Here is a 21767-nt window from a genome sequence, read left to right as displayed (position 1 = left end):
GGCTGACAATCGCGCTCCCGTTACTGGGTATGGGCAGGCTCTTTTGGACCTTGGACGTATACATGATCTGGTCATCTACAATGGACTAGATCGGTGACCTGCCTCCTCTGGTTTCACATGTTTCCCACATGGCGGAGGAGCCAGTGTCGTCGACTATATTCTGGGATCTCCTGCTTTAGCCCCACAGATCACTGACTTCCGCACTACACCCTTACCCCCAGGAGCCGATCACACTTACCTTTTCTTTCATATACTTGCGTCCCGAGCCCCTCCCAGCCACACCCCGCACTATACTACCTATCATGATATACACTTCGATCATAACCTCTCACCTGATTACTCAACCCACCTAGCCTCCCTCCTCAGACACATAGGCACCATACCCTCTCTAGATAACCGAGCCACCCTTATCACCCACTCCCTTCACAATGCAGCCCGCCACATCTTTCCTTCCACTGCCCAGTCCACCCGCCCTCCACCCGCTGGCTCTACCCCTTGCAACAGATGGTATGATGACGAGTGCAAAGCATTACGCCGCACACTCCGACTCACAACCCAGCGAAACGCTAGGGCCAACCCACGTCTCACCAGGGATTATCGTCGACTAGTTCGTCGCAAGAAGCTAGCCTTCCTGCGCCAGAATGAGGATACGCTACTGAACATTCTGTTTAGTAGCAACTCCAAGGATTTCTGGAGGAAATTCCTAGAACGCCGATCCCCCCCCCCCCCTCATGGACACTTCCCTCTGGCACACCTACGCACGCACACTCTATGATATCCCTGATCAGCCCCCTCTCGACCTCTCAGCCACCCCCCGCCCCAATTCTTGTATCCTCTTCACAACCCAGGGAGTCACCCACGCAGCACATAAGCTTCATAACGGTCGAGCTAAGGATCATGAGGGCCTATGCACAGAGTTTGTTGCCTATGGCATCAAAACTCTAGCCCCCATCCTGGCAACACTGTTCAATGAAGCTGTCTGTCACAGGTTCCCCAGAGCCTGGACCCTGAACACTATCACACCCATCCACAAAGCAGGAGATCCCATGGATCCACGGAATTACAGGACCATCATGGTTGGACATGTTATGTCCAAGATCTATGCATCAGTGTTAGATGGCGAGGTCAGTGCTCGCGCAGAGATACATGGGCTCAGGGCATCCGGATATGCCGGCTTCAGGACGGATCACTCGACTTACGATCACATTTTTACACTTAGAGGGATCATTGAGGAGGCCAGACACACGAGACAGAGAGTATATTGTTGCTTTGTGGATTTCCGCAAGGCATTCGACACCGTTCCCCGCGCCCGACTCATCAGACGTCTGCAGGAGTTAGGCTACGACTCGGCGATTATCTGGGCAGTAGTAGCTCTCTATGAGCGGGTGACGGGGCAGGTCAGGATTGGCACCAGCTGGACCCCAGAGATCACGAGCACTATCGGAGTCAAACAAGGATGTCCCTTGTCACCGACTCTATTTGGCCTCTACATCGACGAGCTCGAGACCACCATCAGGACACTCGGAGGTGCAGGCTGCCCTCTTGCGGAGACTGCCATCCAGATTCTCCTATACGCAGACGATGTAGTACTACTATCCTCTTCTGCTACTGGTCTTCAGCGACACTTGGATGGACTTCAGGCCTTCTGTGATACACATGACTTGAAGGTCAACCTTGGGAAAACCAAGGTGATGATCTTCAACATTTCCAGACCCGCTATGCACCGAGAGCAGTTCCTCTTCGCCGGCGATCCTGTTGAGATAGTTGACTCCTACACATACTTGGGCGTTGTCTTCTCAGGCCCGATCTTCACGATGCGCCCGACCATGCAAGCCAGGATCAGCCCGGGATACGCCGCTCCTGCCAGGCTGGAGCGACAGTGCTACCACTCACACTTCCAGGACCCGCGGACCAAGTCTCTCCTTTTTTATTCTTTGGTCCGCCCAGCAGGCATGTATGGTAGCCCTTGGTGGGGAGTCGACCTTTCAGACACAGAGTGGGCTCGAGTTGAGCGCTTGCAGATACTGATGTTTGCTCGGATGATCCGTAGCAAACCATCGATACCACACCAGATCATTCTAGCAGAGTTCGGCGCCTCACCCCTACAGCTTGATGCAGCTTTTTAGGCTATCACCTACCTCCACAGAGTCAGGGATTTTGGCTCCTCCGCTGACGGTCGCCTCCGCCTACCTTGGTTAGCCCTATCCTCCTCTATGGCCTTATCCATTGATGGAGACCAGCGATGCTGGTATAGTCGTCTTTCCAGTTGGTTCACCCAACTGGGCCTCGACTTAGACCGGTTGCCTCCTTTTCAGTACAGCCTCGACGCTCCACCATCTCCTCTCTCCCCCACTGACCAGGAGGTCAACCGGCTCATTCGGGCGGATCTGCTCCAGCTCCACACCTGGCGGACATGGTTTCTTCACTCCGAGCTTCCTGTGAAGCTCGACTTCTACCGCCGACACTGCCTCCAGATCTCACAGAAGGGTTTCATCACACCTCCGGGTTACACACAACTTCATCTACCACATGCGCTCCGGATCTCCCTCGGTCAGTTTAGGGTCTCGTCACACCGACTACGGATCGAGAGTGGACGCGCAGAGGGTATCCCACGAGAGGACCGCCTTTGCCCACTTTGCGACTTACAGGAGATCGAGTCGGAGGAGCATTTTGCTTTCAGATGTCCTATCTATTATGCCATTCGAGGCCGATACCACTGCCTCTTCCGCAACGGATTCGGCTCCCTCCCACACATGCTACAATTCCCGGATCAGCGGTGCCTAGCCGCTTTCTTACATGAGATGACCCGCCACCGAGATACTTCTCTCCGAGCACAGCGACACGAGCAGCACACAGGAGATCGAGTCGGAGGAGCATTTTGCTTTCAGATGTCCTATCTATTATGCCATTCGAGGCCGATACCACTGCCTCTTCCACAACGGATTCGGCTCCCTCCCACACATGCTACAATTCCCGGATCAGCGGCCTGATACTGGCAGAGTGGCCTCTCGCCCGAGGCTCTGAAACCACCAAAACAAGAAAATGATCTAAAGTGGACACCCCTGCGCTAATGCATACTGTCCCACCTCTATCCAATGCCCAATCATCCACATAAAATCTGTCAATCTGTGCATGGATAGGCATCCTTACTCTCTTGTTTGACCCAAGAAAACAAAAGAGACTATGGCTAAGTGTGAAAAGCATGGTCATACCCAATATCTCTGCCACTGAACTGAAAAAGGAAGGCATACCATGCTGCTCTCTCCAGGGAGTGAATGCCACCTTCCCTACCCCCTCTTTTGTCTGAAGGCATTTCAACCGTGTTGAAATCGCCCCCAATAATCCAAGAATCTGTGATATAAGACCAAGAGAGCAACTCCTTCCAAAGGAGGACACTATCCCCTCTCAAGTTGGGTGCATAAAGGTTAAGGAAGCCAACCTTACGCCCACCAATCATCAAAATAACCCACTGTGCTCTAGAGGGGACTATGACTCCGTGTCCAATGACCAAGGGGAGCATCGAAGAAGAGATAGAAATGCAAATGCCTCCCCTGGTGCCTAAGGCAGGTGACCAAAAAGTATGGCCAGAAACAAGTTTACCTGACTTGGCACAATCTCTACCATCCAGCTTATGCTCTTGGAGCATAAAGATATCAATAGGACCACCTCAAATACCTGGATGGAGTTGGTTACGAATGAGCTGCCTATGGCGGCAATGAGATATACCACCGAGGCCCTGAACGTTCCAACTAACAATCCTCATCGACCGGAGGAGGAGGCCGGGTGAAAGGTCCTACCCGATCTGGTGGTGGAGGAAATCCTCTCCCGTGAAAGAGTCCTCTTGTCAAGTGGAGGGAAATCAACTGGTGAAAGAAAACTCACTCCAGCAGAGGTGGAAACCCTATCCAACAGAATCCCAATAACTGGCTCCCCCAGGGTAGAGGGTACAAACTCCTCCTCTGTCTCAAACTTTGCCAAATCTGCCAGTACTGCAAAAGAGTTCCTGTAGGCGGGAACTGGCATAGGAGTGCGAAGAATCCCTGCACCTGAGGGAGAAGGAGAAAAAACCCCCTTACTTCTATCAAGAGGTGAAGTGTGACTAACCGAGGGAGGGGGCTGATCAGGCACATCAGTGATAGGACCTGAAAAAATGGGTTGCCCCTCTTGATAAGCAGGTGGGGGGACTAGGGCAACCACATCTACGCCTATAGTAATATCACCTGCCTGTAACTGAGAATGGTCTGAGGTGCCTCGTAGAGGTGGCAGAGTCTCAGCAACCCTCACAAGCATCCAACGGGATACTGATTGTACTGTGCGCGCTGAAGAAGAGGGTCCAGGTCTAGGGGCTGGTCCCAAAGATCCTGGGCGAGAAGGGGGGGCTCTAGTAGCGCGTGTAGAAGTAGGATGAGAAGGCGGAATAAACCGTTTGGGCCTTTTCTTCTTCCTTGGGCAATCCCTGTCGAAGTGTCCAAGGGTCCTGCAAATCCTGCACTGATCCTATCTCCCAGCAACCTCGACTCTCTGTCGAAAAAAGGAACCATCTGGTTGCTCAAGCATAATGTGATCATCTATAATATCAAGGTCAGAGACGATGACCCTGACTCTTGGCACCCCATTCAATCTAATAGCCTCTGCCACTGAAGAGGGCATGCCAGGGAGGGGGGGGATCTCTGTGACCAACCCAAAAGTAGCTCCTATGGACGGTAAGAGTCGATGGTAGACCTGAGAAAGGCCGGGGAACCTAATGAAAAGTGAGGTAACCCTGCTATCTTCCTCTACTGGATCGAAATTCAAAGTGAAGGGTGTCAAAAAGATCCTCTTGGAGCTCGATGCCAAAGGACTAGCCCTGAGTACTGAACCTGCTAACTCTGGAGAATCAAATACCACCTGGAAGAACCCTCATCCAAGCAGACAAACTTCAGTGAGGTGCCCTGTGAGGTCTCTAGGTAAAGCCGAAAGCATCCAATCCCTAGCCTGTAGCCTGGAGGGGTGGGAACCATGGATGCGAGCAAAGAGTGAGGTGGCATACTCCTGCTCTAAGTCTGTCTTGAGCTGCTGAAGCTCGTCTTTGGAAAAGGTAATTGTTTTTGCGGCCGGTGGAAGCGGTCGAGGATTGGCTGAATGGAAACCCACTCGTCAATCAAGGTGGAAGGGCCGACACGAACACAAGGATGCTCTGTCCATCCGACAACCTGCTGCCAGAGAGAGAAAATCTCTCTCTTGTTCCGTCAAGGGTTGAAGAGGGGGGAGGGGGAGGCAGGGAGGAGGTGATGCAGAGGAAAATCACCTACTTTTCATAAGAGTATGCATGCTTACAAGACAGTTAAAATGTTGAAGGAGGCAGCATATCAACCATTTATTGGAGACTTGGCCAAAGACTCAACGTCCATCTGCTATTTTATCAAAGCACATCCCAAAACGTCTAGTAAAGGGTCTTTTTCTCTCAAAAAGAGCTGGGATTTTTTCCAAACATGGCTCTTGATTAAGGGAATCATTAAATAGGAGTAATCTGGCCACACACAAAAAAGTAGACAAATTTGATAGCCAATGAATAAGATAGTTTTTTCATATCTATTGGTTTCTTAGAAACCGCTTCGGATGCTAACCTGTATGTTGCTAAGCAAGATGGCAATACTACATCATTTCTATAACATCTAAAGGAGAAAAGTAATGTTATTTTCATAGGTAACCAACAAGTGTCAGAAACTAGTGACTTCTCCAACCTATGAGTGGTTGTTATTAGCACATCGATTGTCTGCTACATACAGCACAATGATGCCTTTAATATCACATTTTCCATATTGTACATCATTACATTTTAGGAGATATGATTGGACAGGAGAAAAGTAATCTATTGGCGTGTCGCAATAGTTGTTAGCTAGTCAGCTTGGCCTTGGCAAGTAGACCTTTAGGCACAGCTACTATACAAAATGGGCTGCACTACCTTAACCACATTTTTTCCACTATTATAGATTGCATCATGTTTCCACATATTTAAAAGCAAGGTTTACCAGCTATAAATATGTTTCCACATATTTAAAGGCACGGTCTATCGGCTTTTCCAACTAGCTGAGGGGAGAAGCTAAACCGATCGGTGTTCCTTGTTCTTTGTTTTTTCCCAACTTTACATAGTAGAATATTAAAGGAAAGTGGGCCCCCAAGGAGAAGTACTTGCAACCATTGGATGAAGCTCTGTAGCCGCTCTACTTGCTCACGGGAGGAGACGAGTTCGGTGCCTGCATGAGCATTGTCTGGCTCCATCTTCGTGGACTTCACAAACCTGCACAACCTGAAGTTGACTCAGTAGCATTTCCACTCCTCTCCTTTATTAGTTTTCTGGATTTCAACATGAGACCCATTAGAATTCGATGGGGAGATATATTTGGCTCTGCTTTCGTTTAAAAACTCATGACTTTCATAATAGAATTTATATGATCATGATTCAAACACTAATATTTTTCATTGTCTACCTAGAAAATTCACATGCCATAAAACCAATTCTCATTGCATTTGATAAATTTGCATTAATTAAGTGGAACTTAGTCAGGAAAAGGGCAAAAGAGACCCATTACAAAAATTCAGATTAACCAAATCTAACTAATAGTGTAGTTTAGACTAGCCTAGGCAAACATAACCTAACCAAGCTAATGTAACCTAGACTCACCTAAAACCATCCTAGCTTAGGGCTGGCAGCAAGCAGACGGGAGGCTCTAGCCAAACGAGAGATTGGACCTCGCCCATAGAATGGCCACTCTCTTTCTGGACGGACTCTACAAGCAAGGCATCAATCACGACATCTGCAATAGCAGTCCCTACGTCGCTTACCACAAGAATTCGTATCACGGAGGATCTGACCCCAAATGAAGAGCAATGATGCTCCACAGAAATACTTGCAGTAAGGACAGGGCTGCCTATGCAGCGAGCAGGCTGGGAGACCACGGGCTAGGTGAGGTGCAGGCTAGGAAGGGGGAAGGTGAGCCGGTGCTAATGCAACCTAACGAGGGTTGCTCAGAGAAGGGGGCTTCTGAGAGGGGCAAGGGGAGGTAGGGAGAACAGCTAAGGGGACGAGTGCCAAACATAAGATCTATGCAAAGTTCCACTGCCCTTTTCGAGGGTCCAACTTATCTCCTCTACCAAACGCTTTTTTGGGAGCGCGGCACACTGAGAATGCTTCAAAAGAGACAACCCGAGGCAATTGGTCTAATAAAGAATATGAAAATGTCAAATGTTCGCTGAATAGCTACAACCAAGTAGGCCAAAGGAAATTGAAAGCTATGAGGAAAGGCGAAAACCAAAACCTATATACCTAGATAAATTCAGGAACATTCCCAAACTCATCCTCTAAAAACACAACATAGTGCAGTTTCAATCTCACGATAGTCACTCATAAGATTGAAAACCATAAACTCCATCACGCATAGCAGGGACTAGCTACTATGACATCCCCACTGACGTCATCAGCGCCCAACAGTGGGGGTAGACCATAGTATAAAAGTATGCTCTCACACATACAGATCCACACACCCACACATACCTAAGCATCCATTTATACAAAGTCTTCGTACTGAGTTTCTGTCGGCACTCCGGAGGTGAAGGGCAAACTCAGCCATGACGAAGGCTAGCACTAAAGGAGAAGGCTAATCACAAAGTAGTCCAAATCTCTTTATTCAAGCTACAACTGCTTGTGAAGTCTAAACGATTTCATTTTAGTCTCTCCCAAACGAGCATCTAGATCTAAATCTAGCTAATAGGGCAACGCACCATTTAAGATAGAAAAAATTATCGCGGCAGGCTGCAACTTGGAGGGCGTTTGAGGGCATTGCAAAACTTAAGGAATGAAGGAGAGGAGAAGACCAAAAAAAGGCGAGAAAAGGATGAAGAACAGATCGAGATGCAGGGGATGTTAGAAACGAGAGTGGGAGAGATTGTGTGCTTAGGCCAATGCTCCCCGCATGCAGCAGAAGCTCAAACACACACAGAGAGCCCAGGAATCACACAGTGGTATCACTTCTGTGATGTATACTATGTAGATGTGCGCATAGTAAATGAACAATGCACAACAGAGATGTAGAAACAGCAATATATATTTGTCCAATGTGGACCAAATCATATAAAAAATGTGTGTCTAGTGTACCGGCCTCTATCAACCGAGTGCTAACTAGATGTGGACCCCTATTCACTCAAAACCTGTTCTCCTACCTCCTCGTTGCACCTCCAAAACACTTGGTTTGCGTTGCTCCTCTAGAGCTTAAGTGGGCCTCATATGTATGCCCCTGCAGTCACGCCTTCTTGCTGCTCCTGCTGGTCAGCCTATTGTAAGGCACTGCTTGCCCCAGATCCTTGACCTCCTTGCTAGACACAAGTCTCCCCCTTGTTCTGTCTTCCTTTCCTGCTGTGAAAGCAGCCCCTTGACCAAGACTTCTGAGACCCCCGATAGCTGCAAGCAGCCACTTCCTTTGCTGCACCAGAAGGCTCCTGATTTGCTCCTTGAGGCAGGCTGAAATTTGACTCTTGAATGACATACAGAATGCCTCCTTTGCTGGCCTTTTATAGGGCTGGATGTGCCCTGGACTGGCCAACTTTTGCAGATCTACCAGCCGACCCAGTCCGTGAACTCCACAGACTGGCTGACCTGGCGTTTGCCTATATAGGCCCTAACATGATTCCCAGACTGCGGCATGGCAGTCCCCAGATCTGCACCTGTTTTCTTGGTCCGACTCCAGCCAATGTCCATCTCCTACAGACCCTTTCCAGGCCCGTACACTTGCACCAACAGCTGCACACGTTCACATGTCATCGCTGCAGACATTTGCCAGGTGTCCCTGCACACAACCAACCTCCGGATCGTCTCTAGACTGCTCCAGACTGCTGTGCAACATGCAGGTCTAGTCTGCTATCCATTTGACTGGTTCCTGGACATTCTCTGATCAGCTCCGTACTGATCCTGATGGCCACGCCTCTGTTCCGTACAGTTCTATCCACTAGGTCTACTTCAATCAGGTCGGTTCCAGCCTTCACTGCCAACCAGGTACAGTCCTTAATGCTGCCCACATGGCAGCCTGACTGTTGTCCATGTGGCAGCCCGATTTTTTCTTGTACATGCTACCCACATGGCAGCCCATGTGCTGCCCATGTGGCAGCCTTGCATTCTTTCTCGTCTCTTATCCCGTGGAGATCCACATGGCCTTTTGAGATCTGTATGTTGCCCCTCCCTCATGCTCTCCTCATTTGGGGGCTCACAGATTTGGAGGCGACAACCTAAACCCCAACACCCCCTTTCACCGATACATCATGGGCCAACCCCAACTCGTCGATGCATGTGCTCCATTTGGCTCAGATTGGAGAAGCCCTTTGAAACAATTAAGTCGTTGTCATTCCTTGTCTTTCAACCAGCAGGTCCTGCTTCACCAGATCCCGTCCCATGCAAACTTCCTAATGTATTCTCTCTTCTTTGGGTACATCCTGCCCTAGGTCTCCCTCCCCCATGCTCTCCTCATTTGGGGGCTTATAGATTGGGAGGTAACCTTTCCAACAACACCGTGCTTCCAAGATCTATTTCAACCTCTCCTCCTTGTGGCAGGGCCCGCATCCAAATAACCAACCTGAGCGATGAGACCCTAGTGGATGATCCACATAGATCTCCCAACCCAAGCATATCTCCTGATAAACTGGACCATGAGCTCCCAATGAGTTCTCAAGCAAGTACTCTTCTGGCTCCAGCATAGTGTCTTCACTTGCAGATGTTCGGTCTCCACCACCAAGGCTTCGACAGGTCCATCATGTCCACCTCCCAACAACCTGCATTCGAGACATGAAGGCATACCAACACTTCCCCTTTTGCCTTCTAGGAAGGCATACACCTTCCAATCTCTCGTAGCCTAAGAAACATAAATAAAGAAACCTCCCAAACAAGGTAAATTTTAATGGCAAAACTACAGCTTGTCTGATCAAGCCAACCAGAGGCTCCTCCCACAGCCTTTAAATAGGGGCTATTCCCCACTGTTGTATACATCATTTGATTGGGCAGAGTTCCAGCATCTTCTTCTCTTGCATTTCCTGCGTATATGTGCTCTCTCTCTTCGCATCTATTCTGCTGCATGTTCTAACGGTTTGAGGCTTGCTGATCCCTTTGATTTTATGCTGTATATTCTGACGGTTTGAGGCTTGCTTATCCCTATGCTGAGATGTAATACGTTCTCACTTATTTGAAGGAAGAGAGACACGAAGTGGATCTCTCTCTATATCACATACTTGCATATGTGCACATTGCCATTGGGCCAATATTGCCAAGTTTTGGAGGGGGGAGGCTTAATATTTAGAGCTTCAAATTAGAAATTTTCACCCAAACATTAACATAACTTCCTCATATGAGGCCCGAATTTGGCCCTACAAGTACTCAAATCGATCGGAATATGTCATCTAAGAGCCATCTATAAGGATACAATTCTCAAATTTTAGCTTATAAAAAACATGCATATGAACTTTAAGTATACTTCAACCCATTGAAGCCTTGAAAATGGTAGCATGGGCTGATATTTGTAATTCTATCCGGGAAAGCTTCGCCCAATGATCTACACTTCCATAACTCTATGGGGTAAAGATTCACCCCAAGACCTTCACTTCCATAACTGTGCTCCCTTCTTAAAAGTTACGCTGCTCCCAAAGCATGCTATTAAGGTTTAATAAATATATAATGGATGCAAATACCAGTAGATCCACCCGCTTGTTTTCTTGCTTTGAAAACAAGGCATGTACCTCAAGGAGGCACTCACAGTTTCCATGTCTTATACCTAGATGAATCCAGGAACATTCTTAAACTCATCCTCTAAAAACACAACATAGTGCAGTTTCAATCTCACGAGAGTCACTCATAAGATTGAAAACCATAAACTCCATCACGCATAGTAGGGACTAGCTACTATGACATCCCCACTGACGTCATCAGCGCCCAACAGTGGGTGTAGACCATAGTATAAAAGTATGCTCTCACACATACAAATCCACACACCCACACATACTTGAGCATCCATTTATACAAAGTCTTCGTACTGAGTTTCTGTCGGCACCCTGGAGAGTTGATCCCTAACCACCTTCATCTTGGTGATGTGCTCGTGTATCAAATCCCCCTCATCTAGTTGTATGTTGTACAACTCCGTCTCGAGGTCGAGAATCCTCGCATCATTATCTACTTCGTACATGCCTTTGAGGATGGTCCATATACCAAAAGTAGTGAATCCGCAGTGGTGCCTGTAATGATGGTCAGGGCCTTCGATCACGCATCACCAAGTCTCACTGCTACCCGATCTACCAATGTCACAACCACGATCGCAATCGCGGTGCCCGCAGTCGTGATGGCCGTTGGCATCACCTCTACTCAAGTCATTATCTCCCAACTCAACCTCACGACTAAGTGGCTCCCGACCTTCATTTTCCAAAGAGGATAATTTGTATCATTAAGCTTGCCTACTTTCCCAAATTTATTGAATAGCCATGATGAGGATATGAAAGGCTTAGGAATTTTGTACACCTGTCCAAAAATCTAAGTCCTCCTCCTCGCAAGGGCACCTATCCTTCAAATGTAGAAGTTCATGTCTACAAGCTGAACCGAGATCTCCTTCTTGCCTTCAAGCTCCTACCACTTGTGCATCTCGCTCAGGGCTCTGATACCACGTTAGAAAAGAGAGTAGATAGAGGTTGCTTGCTTAGGCAACACTCCCTACACGTAGCGGAAGCTCAAACACAATGTAAATGAACAAGAGAGATGTAGAAACAGCAATATATATTTGTCCAATGTGTGTCTAGTATACCACCCTCCTCTATCCGCAGAGTGCTAACTAGAAGTGGACACTTGTTCACTCAAAACCTATTCTCCAACCTTCTCATGACACCTCCAAAACACTTGGCTTGCATTGCTCCTCTAGAGCTTATGTGGCCTCATATGTGTGCCCCGCAATCACACTCCTTGTTGTTCCTGCTAGACAGTCTATTGTAAGGCAATGCTTGCTGCGGATCCTTGGGCTCCTTAATGTAGTGTGGGCAGCCAATGGTGAGGCACAAGTCTCCCCCTGGTTCCATCTTCCTTTGTTGCTGTGAAGGCAGCCCATTGACGAAGATTTCTAAGGTCTCTGCCTGCTGCAAACAGCCACTTCCCTTGCTGCACTAGAAGGCTCCTGGTTTGCTCCTTGAAGTGGGCTGATCTGCCCAAAATCTAACTCCTGAATGAACTACCCAGTGCCCCCTTTGGGGGCCCTTTTTATATGGCTGGATGTGCCCTAGATTGGTCGAGTTTTGCAAACCTACTAGCTGACCCAGTCTATGAACTCCACAGACTGACCTGACCTGGTATCTGCCTACAAATACGCCCTGATATGATCCCCAGACTGCAGCATGGCAGTCCCTAGATCTTCTTGGTCCTGGTCCAGCCAATGTCCAGCGCCTACAGACCCTTTCCCGGCCCATACACCTGTGCCAACAGATCCACATGTCCACACGCCATTGTGTTGTAGACCATGCATCCCTGTACAGACCCAACCTTCAGATCATCTCCAGGCTACTGCACAACCTGCACATCTAGTCTGCTATTCATCTGACTGCTCCGACCTAGTCCTAGACCTTCTCTGACCAGCTCCGTACTAACTCTACTGGCCACGCCTCTGTTCCGTACAGTTCTGTCCACCAAATCTCTTTAAATCCACTGCAAACCAAGTACAAACCTTATGCTGCCCACATGGCAGCCTGACTGCTGTCCAAGTGGCAGCCCTGATTTCTTCTTGTACATGCTGCCCACACGGCAGCCCATGTGCTGCCTATGTGGCAGCATTGCACTCTTTCTCATCTCTGTCTCGTGGAGATCCACATGGCCTTCCTAAGATCCGTGTTGCCCTCCCCCATGCTCTCCTCATTTGGGGCTCACAAATGAGGAGGTGACAACCTACACTCCAACCGAGGAAGATCATGAAGCCAAATCTCCTTACAGATTGAAGGTCGTCACAAGCCAAATCTCCCTCTGTGCTTCGATTGATGGATTGCTCTCTCGCTTAGATCTGCAAACGCAAGGGCCACCTTCAAATGGGTCTCGAGAGAGGGGCGATGGAGAAGCAAAGGGAGGGAGAGGAGCAAGAGAGAGGGAGAAGGACGAGGAGAGGGCTGCTGAGAGGGGAGGGAGAGGGATGACAAGAGGGTTGGTGAGCTGCAAAAGATCATTTGCGAGGGGGTGGGTATTACATTTGCGAGAGGCCCCTACTATGGGCCTTATGTCATGGAAGGAAAAAAGGGAGAAAACAAGTACGGCTATTTTGGATGTTTCCCTCTTGGAAGAGCATATTTTGAAAGTTTTTTCCAAGGTGCATGACATGAACGATCCAAGGGAAAATTAGAGAGGGCTATAAAGAAAATGTCACATCAATAACATAGAGGTGTCACATCAATGCTTCTAAAGGGTGTGGGAAATAGTGTATAAAGGGCGTGGGAAATAGTACACTGAGGTCTAGAGCATGGAGTGTTATTTCTCATGGTGCAGTTTTGCATAGCATAACGGAAATAGCTATTTCCCCTCTTTTTCCTCTCCATGACATAAGGCCCTTAGCATGGCATGACCGTAACGGCCTTATGTCATTCCCAATTGGCTATTTATGTTATGCCATGTATCCCTTCAAACCTCTTTGCTCCCTCTCCCTTGCCTTGCTGCGCTGCACTTCCTTTGACTTGAGCTCATAGCAGGAGCATGTAGGTGGGAAGACTGCTCCTCATCAGGCTTCTTGAAGCTCACAACAGGTTGATGGGGCTGGGCAGCAGCCGTTGTGCTGTGGATGGTCATCATTAGGACGGGCAAGAACCGTAACAAAGCCCCCCTGCTTCTTTCTGTTGAACCCATGGTTTGAAGGTGCGCGTCGATTGCAGGAATGCTGCGGCTTTACAAAGCCGTCACTCGTGCTACGGTGTTTGTTATTTGCTCTATTGTTGCAATTGTTTTAAACTTGGTCATTCGTACTAAAACAATGTTTTGCATTTGAGCGATTATGCGGTCCAAGATTATGACTTCTTCCATAAGAACCGTATACCCAACTGCAATCATGAAACCATTCTTCCAAGTTCGGGGGAGGGCAGGGCGGGGGGGGGGGAGGAGGTTTTAAAACCGAAAAAGGCAATGGGCAGAGAGGGGAACCTACAAAATTCCAGCTGCTAGGAGCGATCCTTCGCGGGAGGCCAAGGGAGGCGACAAATGCAACAAAGGGAGGTAGAAACGTGTTGAGATGAGAAAGCTAAAAGCTATGAAGTGGCGTTGGGAGTCGATTCCCGGGAGGAGCGTCGATTTCTGGCCATCAACGGAGGGGAGAGGCAGCGCCAATCGGACAAGTGTCAATTTCTAATTGGTAGAAATGGCGGCATGATTTGGTTGCGTGACATGTAGGGCGTTGTGCGTGTGGGATGCGCACAGTGATTTGTCTACTTCAGCCTCTGAAGATGCACACTATGTTTTTTATATGCTCAAGGATGAATTCCACTAGAGCCCGAAGGAGTGGGCCAAACCTCCCCCGGCACTTAAGTATAAGTTGAAGCTGCCCTCATTGGTTACTCCTCTCCGGAAATTCTCTCAGTTTTTTCCTGGGAAGTTACCTTCTGCAAATGATGTGGCTCAATGGGTTCAGGCTTTGTTGAGAGGTTGCTTTGTTGAAGGAGTATACTTTGCTTCTCGAGGTTTCTATGAAGTGCACTTTTTGGATGCCGCATATCGTCAGCAGATATTGGAGATGTCCCCTCTATTCTATGGCAGACAAATGGTGCATGTCATGCCATGGTCGCCAAATAAGGATTATCACGGCCTCATTCGCCATCACTGCCCTGTAGTGGATTTTCCGGAGTATTACCAAGTCTGGCAGCTACTTTAGGGCAAGTTGTATGCCCACCCCGTCCTTCGGGTAATCGAAATCGGTTTTGTGTTCTTTGGGATACAAATCACCCAACCCCTCCTTCCATTGCAGTAGAGGTGGAGGATGTTCCCTTAGGCGAAAAATATTTTGACTTGAAATGGGGAGTATTTGCAAGTGCTTGTTTTACTTGTCATAAGTTTGGCCATCTAGCTTCACAGTGTCCTTCAGTCTTGCATCAGCTCCCACCTACGGCTATTGCTCCAGAAAATACTACCCCTCCAACTTATGGTCCGGGGCCTAAGGCTATGCCTAGCAAGTTGGGTGATGTGACATCTAAATCTGCTCTTCCCAAAGAAAGTGTGGTCCATGTTTCAGCCAAGCAAAAGGATAAGGGAAAGGGCAAAATTTCAAAATCTCCCCAGGGTGCCTGGCAGCAACCCAAAAAGGTATTTGCACTTAAGCCACGACCGTTACAATCTCGGCATTAGGATGCCTCTACTTCCACCCCTGGTCAGGCCTCTACCCTTGCTGAAAGCCTGACTTCTCGATTGTGGGTTGATGTGCTAAAAAAGGGCATTCTTGTATGTGACAATGATGAGGACGATAGAGCTATTGATCCAGGAGGCCAGGTGGACGTCGATGTCATGGCTGAGGCCTGACACCTTGTACCTTTACTATGTTTCTCGGTTCCACTGTACATATCTTTTATGTCTGCTTCAATTACTTGCATTACATACAATGTCCAAGGTCTTTGCAATGTCAATAAGTGGAGACTTTTTTGGCACTATGTACATAGAATGCAGCCCGATGTAATTTCCTTACAGGAACACAATCAACATTTCTTGGCTGGCCAGCAAGGCCACTTTGCTAGTTATGACATCTTTTATGCTGGTACAATGCACTTTTCGGGGGTATGCATGCTAGTGAAACATGATATGCAGCCCACGGTTGCTCACAATGACCCCCAGGGTCGATGGATGGTAATTAGATGCATCTGTCATGCCGATCTTTATAAAATAGCATCGGTTTATGCCTCTCAAACTTCTGCGATAAGAGCTCAAATGTGGGCCTCCCTCAAGCAATATCCATGGCTGTCTAATGCTTTTTTGTGTGGAGACTTTAATAACTCGCCTGCCATGCAAGACAACACCACTCATCGATCTCACATGATCCCCACTGAGCTTCGACATTGGAAGGATATGCTTTCTTTCTTGCATGCAGAAGATTTATGGCTCTCAACAAGGGATAGAGATATGGGTTATACATACCTTCACAATGCTTTCACTCATTACTAGGCTCGACTTGATAGATGGTATTTGTTGCATGGTCAACAGTATGCTAGTTTCACATGTGCATTGTGGATTGATCATTCCCTCTTGCTGTTTGATCACTTTCCAGTATGCTTGACATTATCTACAGCACGATTGACAGATGACATGCTTTTTTTTTGTCGTCATCTACTCCATATTAATAGTGCTTATTTGCTTCATCAACAATTTCAGAATATGGTGAGAGTGGATGTCCGCCCCCTCCTCTTACATGCTCAGGAGGACATGGATTTTACTTGGATCAGCAGTCTTGCCCATCACTTGCAGGCTGTTATTCAAGATTATGGACGAAGTCACATGGAAAACCTCAGGCTTAAGCTGAAATGGGCTCAATCTCACAAGCAACAAATGGATGTAATCAGCTCTTATAGGCAGCTCACCTCCTCTGAAGAGGATTCTTGCACTTATGCAGTTCATATCATCCATCAAAATGATCTTCGCAAATTAAAGAAGTGGCAAATCCGAGCTCGCATGAAACCCCTCTTGGATAAGGGTTGCTCCTCCAAGGCCTTCTTTAAAAGCCTGCATGCGGATAGGCGAAAGGAGGATATTTGCAGGATCAGGCAGGATGATGGCACCTGGACCACCTCTAAATCAAAATTGGAATCGCAATGCTCTAGTCATTTTCAGCATCTCTTTTCTCCTCAGCCTGATTATTCGATGCAAGTGAATGCAGCTAGGTCTCAATTTCTTATGCATGTTCAGCCTATATTGTCTCGGGAACAGGCTCATGCTTTGGAGCAGCCATTTATGCTTAATGATGAACTGGATGATGCTTTGAGTCATTTACGTAAAGGCAGCTCTCCTGGTTGGGATGGATTGACTGTTGAATTTTTTCGTGCATTTTGGGGTGATCTCAAGGATGCTCTTCTTCTTATGATCAATCATGCTTGGGCAGAACAATCTCTTCCTCCTTCTTGGAAACATGGCCTTGTCGAATTGATCCCCAAAAAAAGGTTGTGTGAGACAATGGCTGATTGGCGGCCCATATCTCTTATGCCAGTCATTTACAAACTCATTGCCAAGATGATTGTCCTTAGGGTTTGATTTATCTTGCAGGCAGGACTTCATCCCAGGCAGTATGGGTTTGTTCTCAGAAGGCAGATTACTGACAATGTCTCCAATGTTTTGCTTGCAATTTAGTATGCCAAATATTCTAAACAAGATGTTCTCATTTTGCAAGTGGACATTGCGAAAGCATTTGATACTGTCCATTGGGATTTTATTTCTCAAACTATGCATAAATTGGGATTTGGCCCTTGGCTGGTCCATGTTATTTACTGGTTGTATTCTCATGCCATTGCGCAGTGTCTACTTGGTAGTGGGTTGTCAAGGACATGGACTAGTGAGACAGGGATGCCCTCTTAGTTTGCTACTGTATGCCATTACTACTCATCCGTTATTGTTGCATATGGACCATCTTGCAGATACTGGGCAGCTTCATGGCTTGCAAATTCCAGGTGCACAGCCGTTTCTTGCACAGGCATATGCTGATGATTCATATTTCATGCCTAGGAATTCTCAACATGACCTCTCTCATTTGATGCATCCTTTGAATGATTTTGGCATAGCTGCTGGACTGCATATCAACTTTCAGAAATCGAATATTCTAGCATTGAAAGAAGCTGATTGGCATGCACTTCTCTAGCCAGGCCACATTATTTCTTCTCATACCATTGTGAGGCATTTAGGGTATCCCATTGGCTGGAATATTACCCCTCAACAACAGCTCAAATGGGTGCTTCAAAAGATTAACAAGAAGCTGGAATACTGGCACTTGTCAACTTGGCCTCTACATGTTCGACTTCGGATAGTACAGTCTATCATTATGGCATATGTGCAATTTTATTTGCCTCTTCTTCACTGGTCTTTTAAGCATTTGGCTTTCTATATGTCCCAGGCTATGGAGATATTTTGGAAAAGTAAATCTCACAAAAAGGCTTTGCGACTACTTCCCATGCAGTCTGTTTGTTCTCCTAAGACTCATGGGGGACTGAATATTCTCAATCTTCAGTTTCATATGTTGGCAAGAAAGAGCACTATGATTGCTGATTTTTTTCAGCAAAAACAGCCATGGGCTATTATGTTAGGAGCTATGTGTGGAAACATGAAGTCCCTTGCATATGGGCATTGGATTACAGATCACTGGGAAGCAGTCATGACTACATTTCAAGGGAAAATTCCTAGCTGTCCTATTTCTACCACTTTTATTCATGATTGGAAGAGAATTCTCTCTTATGCTAAATGGTCAGGTGCTTCCTCCCATCATGGTAATTCTCTTCGTTTGGAAAGCATCCATTGGAGCAAGGTGTATGAATCGCCTCTTGCCTTACAGGCACCTATTAAAGCATATAATCTTATGAAATTGGGCATAAGATTTGTCGGAGATGTGGTGGATCAACATGGTTATGTGCTTTCATTTCCACAAGCTTGCAGGACATTCCCCTTGGGTCTGCATCATAGGCCCATTTGGAGAATACTTATAACTATGTTGCAGCCATTTGTTCCTGTTCCTCCGCTATTTGTACAGGACAGATTACTAGACTGGAATCTCACTGACTTGTCTCCTGCTACCTGTTCACTTTCAATGCATAATTTGACATCCTCGATGGTCTACAGATTTCTTCTTCCACCGCCATGGATTGATAAGCATGCCAACACTCTTTGGAATTTGGATAGGCCTTTATCTTGGTGGCAATCAAAACTCAAGAAAATTTGGAAAGCTAAATTGCCATTGAAACAGAGGCTTTTCTTTTGGAGATGTATAGTGGGAGCTTTTTCCATTGGGGTGAAATTGGAAGCACGTCGTATTGCTTCCTCTTCCTGCCCTCGTTGCTCTCATCACCGTGAGACAGTTCCCCATTTGTTCTGGTCTTGCCCGCACTCTCGGATATTGATCACTCATGTCTCTCACTTGCTGCGGCTTCGGTTTCCCTCTATCAGATTCGGGAAACTCTTCTGGATGTTTGGATGCTTCTCATCTCAGATGTCTCCATTCCTCCTTTTCTTTCACTGGGCTCGTTTTTGGGTACTATGGACTATTTGGACACAGAGATTGCATTTCAGGATGGGACAATAGTTTCCTCAGGCATATGCTTTCTTCAAAATGTCCCTCAAGCAATCTCTATATGATAGTTATGCTATGAGGGACTTGGATGCTACTAGCCTTGAAGTGTTTTCTCACTATTTTTGAGTTCTTCCATTAGGCTCTCTTTTGGAGTCTAATGTCATGTACATTGATTTTATGTTAATTTTATAGTTACTAGTTTCACCAAAAAAAAAAAAAAAGACTGTGCAAGCTAATGTCATGTACATTGATTTCATGTTAATTTTATAGTCACTAGTTTCACCCCCAAAAAAAAAGACTGTGCAAGCTCCAAAGCCCATCCAAGTGGCGACGGCCGTGCAACATGTTTTCTTGGACTTTTACTCATTACCGTGTGGGCTAGATATTATGACTATTAAATGAGATCTAATCTGATGGTCGAGAAATTTGCTCCGCCAACCCCCATTTTTGATGGTTTCATTAGGCTGCCCTTCGAAGAAAGGCAAATGAATTGGAAATTTTGGCTTGGTCCTCTCACCCGGTGGCCATGGAGGAGGGCAAAGCACTTGTTTTCGCGAGGGAGGAGTGCGCACCCGCTTCAGTTCACGCATGCTGGAAAAATGGGATGGTGTTGTAGATCTACGTACATACCTGGGTGGCTCAACAAACCACTTCGGCCACCTAGGTGCTACGTTCGACACTTACGATGCCCAACGAATCGTGGCGTTGGCAGTTAGGCATCTCGTATGCTTTCCTCCTTACTATATATTTGCATTCTACCATATACATGTGTTGCTCTCGAGTCTGTCTCCACCCTGCCTGTGGCTTGAATGCTTTGAAGTAGATCCTGAGCCCTCTCACCACCGGTGCCCAAATGTGCAGCACATCTCCCCATCGTGGAAACAGACCCAGCTAGATTTGCGGTAGGCAGTCTTTCCATCGTAACCACTAACTTGAAATTGAAAGCTGAATCCTTCTATTTTATCAATTGTTTAACGAAAAAAGAGAATGAGTAAAATAGTGGACATGAGACGCGATATAGGGTCCATTACAAGGACCCAATCCTCCCTGCAAATAAGGGTGGTGATTTATCATTCATTTTGTGATGTCCATATTTTGGAAGCTGAAGTCAACAAATACATGAATAAGGTAATACAATAACTTATCCTCGTTGCAGTTTTAACAATATTGTCACATGGACTACAACCATATGAATAAAGGTGTAGTCACCTTCAATCTTGCATTCATCTTGGATTTCCTTGCTCCCTTGCATCAATAACATGCATTAAACGAGAGAAATGTTGTAAGAATTCAGATTAAAAACATGAAATGTTGAATGGACTAGTAATTGAAAATATTTAGATTATAATATATAATATGTAATTATTATAACCACACAGTGTGGGCGGGGAGGTGGCGCACTTCCTTCCCCAAAGAGTTATAATCCGAGGGAATGGGCCTTTTCCTGGTGCCAAGATAACGCCGAGAATATTAGCACCGAGGATAAGTCTCGCAAATGGATAAGAAACTTGCATATTACTTGAATGTTAATAGTCGTAATCATAGTCGAACCCGAGAGTATCTGAAAAACTTGTCAATGTGACCCTGAGAGGATCTATGTGTATCCTTAAGCGGAATGATTCCAACATTCTCAGATCATTCAATAAACTCTGGACAGCACAAAAAGATAACTATCATTAGAGGAAGTCCGAAGTAGAGCACGTAACATTCTCACTCTCCACTTAGCCCAGCGTTACGTGCCTCTCTAACCTCGGGAAAATGGGAGTTTGATCACTGTAGTAAGTCTAGCTTTTATGCTTGTGAGAGTAGAGCATAAGGTCATCGTGAGGCTCTCCAAAGCTTCACATGCCAATAAGCCCAAACTTGCAAATCAAGTAGACCATCTCTTCAAATCGAATTGGTGCAATGCTTGAAGGATAAAGTGAGTGTCAGGTTCCATCACTAATAAGCATAGTTCTCGTGATACTTTTTTAGCCACCCATGGACCTAGGTGACCTTCATATGCTGAATACAAATTGTGTGTATCTGTGGAAAGGTAATTCCTTGGCTAGGATGGTGCCCCTTCGCCTTACCTTGTTGGAGAATGGCCACCGGGTGGTGTGAACCACGCCTTAGTGTCTATGTTTTCTTTTGTGTTAGAGAATGTTATGGAGCATTGTGAATGGTCCGACTAATATGTGAAGTTAGTTCCACATGACCTATTTGTGGTGATAGTGCTGTCTTGATCAGTTGTTTCACATTGTTCATCGACATGAGTTGGCGAGTTATGCAGCACTTGTGCTAGTTGTGCCGATGTCAATGTTGAGGTCGCCTAAGACGTACATTGGAGTTCTTGGGATTAATGTCAAGAGCAATTGATGGAGGATTAAGAGGAGAATGAGTGAGCAAGCATTCGGTGGAAGAGATACGGGATGTGTGGTGGCACATGCATTTCTTATAGACAAATGATTGTCACTACTAAATTACTTTTGCTTGAGAAGATGTCCACCTCGGGTTTGCAAA

The 21767-nt window shown here is 46.7% G+C and overlaps 1 protein-coding gene across 6 annotated transcripts in view; it reads right to left on the bottom strand.

Moving 5' to 3' along the window:
* LOC147904850 (SET domain-containing protein) overlaps positions 1–14298 on the bottom strand; it is a 158805-nt gene extending 144507 nt beyond the window's left edge. For 2 of the 6 annotated variants that reach the window (XM_087388697.1, XM_087388714.1), the window contains exons 1-2: positions 14169–14298; positions 6172–6280 (exon numbers count right to left, since the gene is read on the bottom strand). In XM_087388697.1, coding sequence (XP_087244823.1) covers positions 6172–6261 — 90 coding nt within the window. In that variant the 5' untranslated portion in view covers positions 6262–6280; positions 14169–14298. Of the gene's footprint in view, positions 1–6171; positions 6290–14168 lie in introns of those variants that run through there. The other 4 variants (XM_087388705.1, XM_087388724.1, XM_087388741.1 and 1 more) reach the window with 4 other exon arrangements.
* Between the last annotated feature and the right edge of the window lie 7469 nt (positions 14299–21767).

The sequence above is a fragment of the Dipteris shenzhenensis genome, chromosome 2, assembly GCF_047967505.1.
Source record: "Dipteris shenzhenensis isolate YYH24624 ecotype China chromosome 2, Dip_SZ_1.0, whole genome shotgun sequence".
NCBI classification, from domain to species: Eukaryota; Viridiplantae; Streptophyta; class Polypodiopsida; order Gleicheniales; family Dipteridaceae; genus Dipteris; species Dipteris shenzhenensis.
Note: the sequence above shows the minus strand (reverse complement) of the source record. Positions and strands in the feature narration are given on the sequence as shown.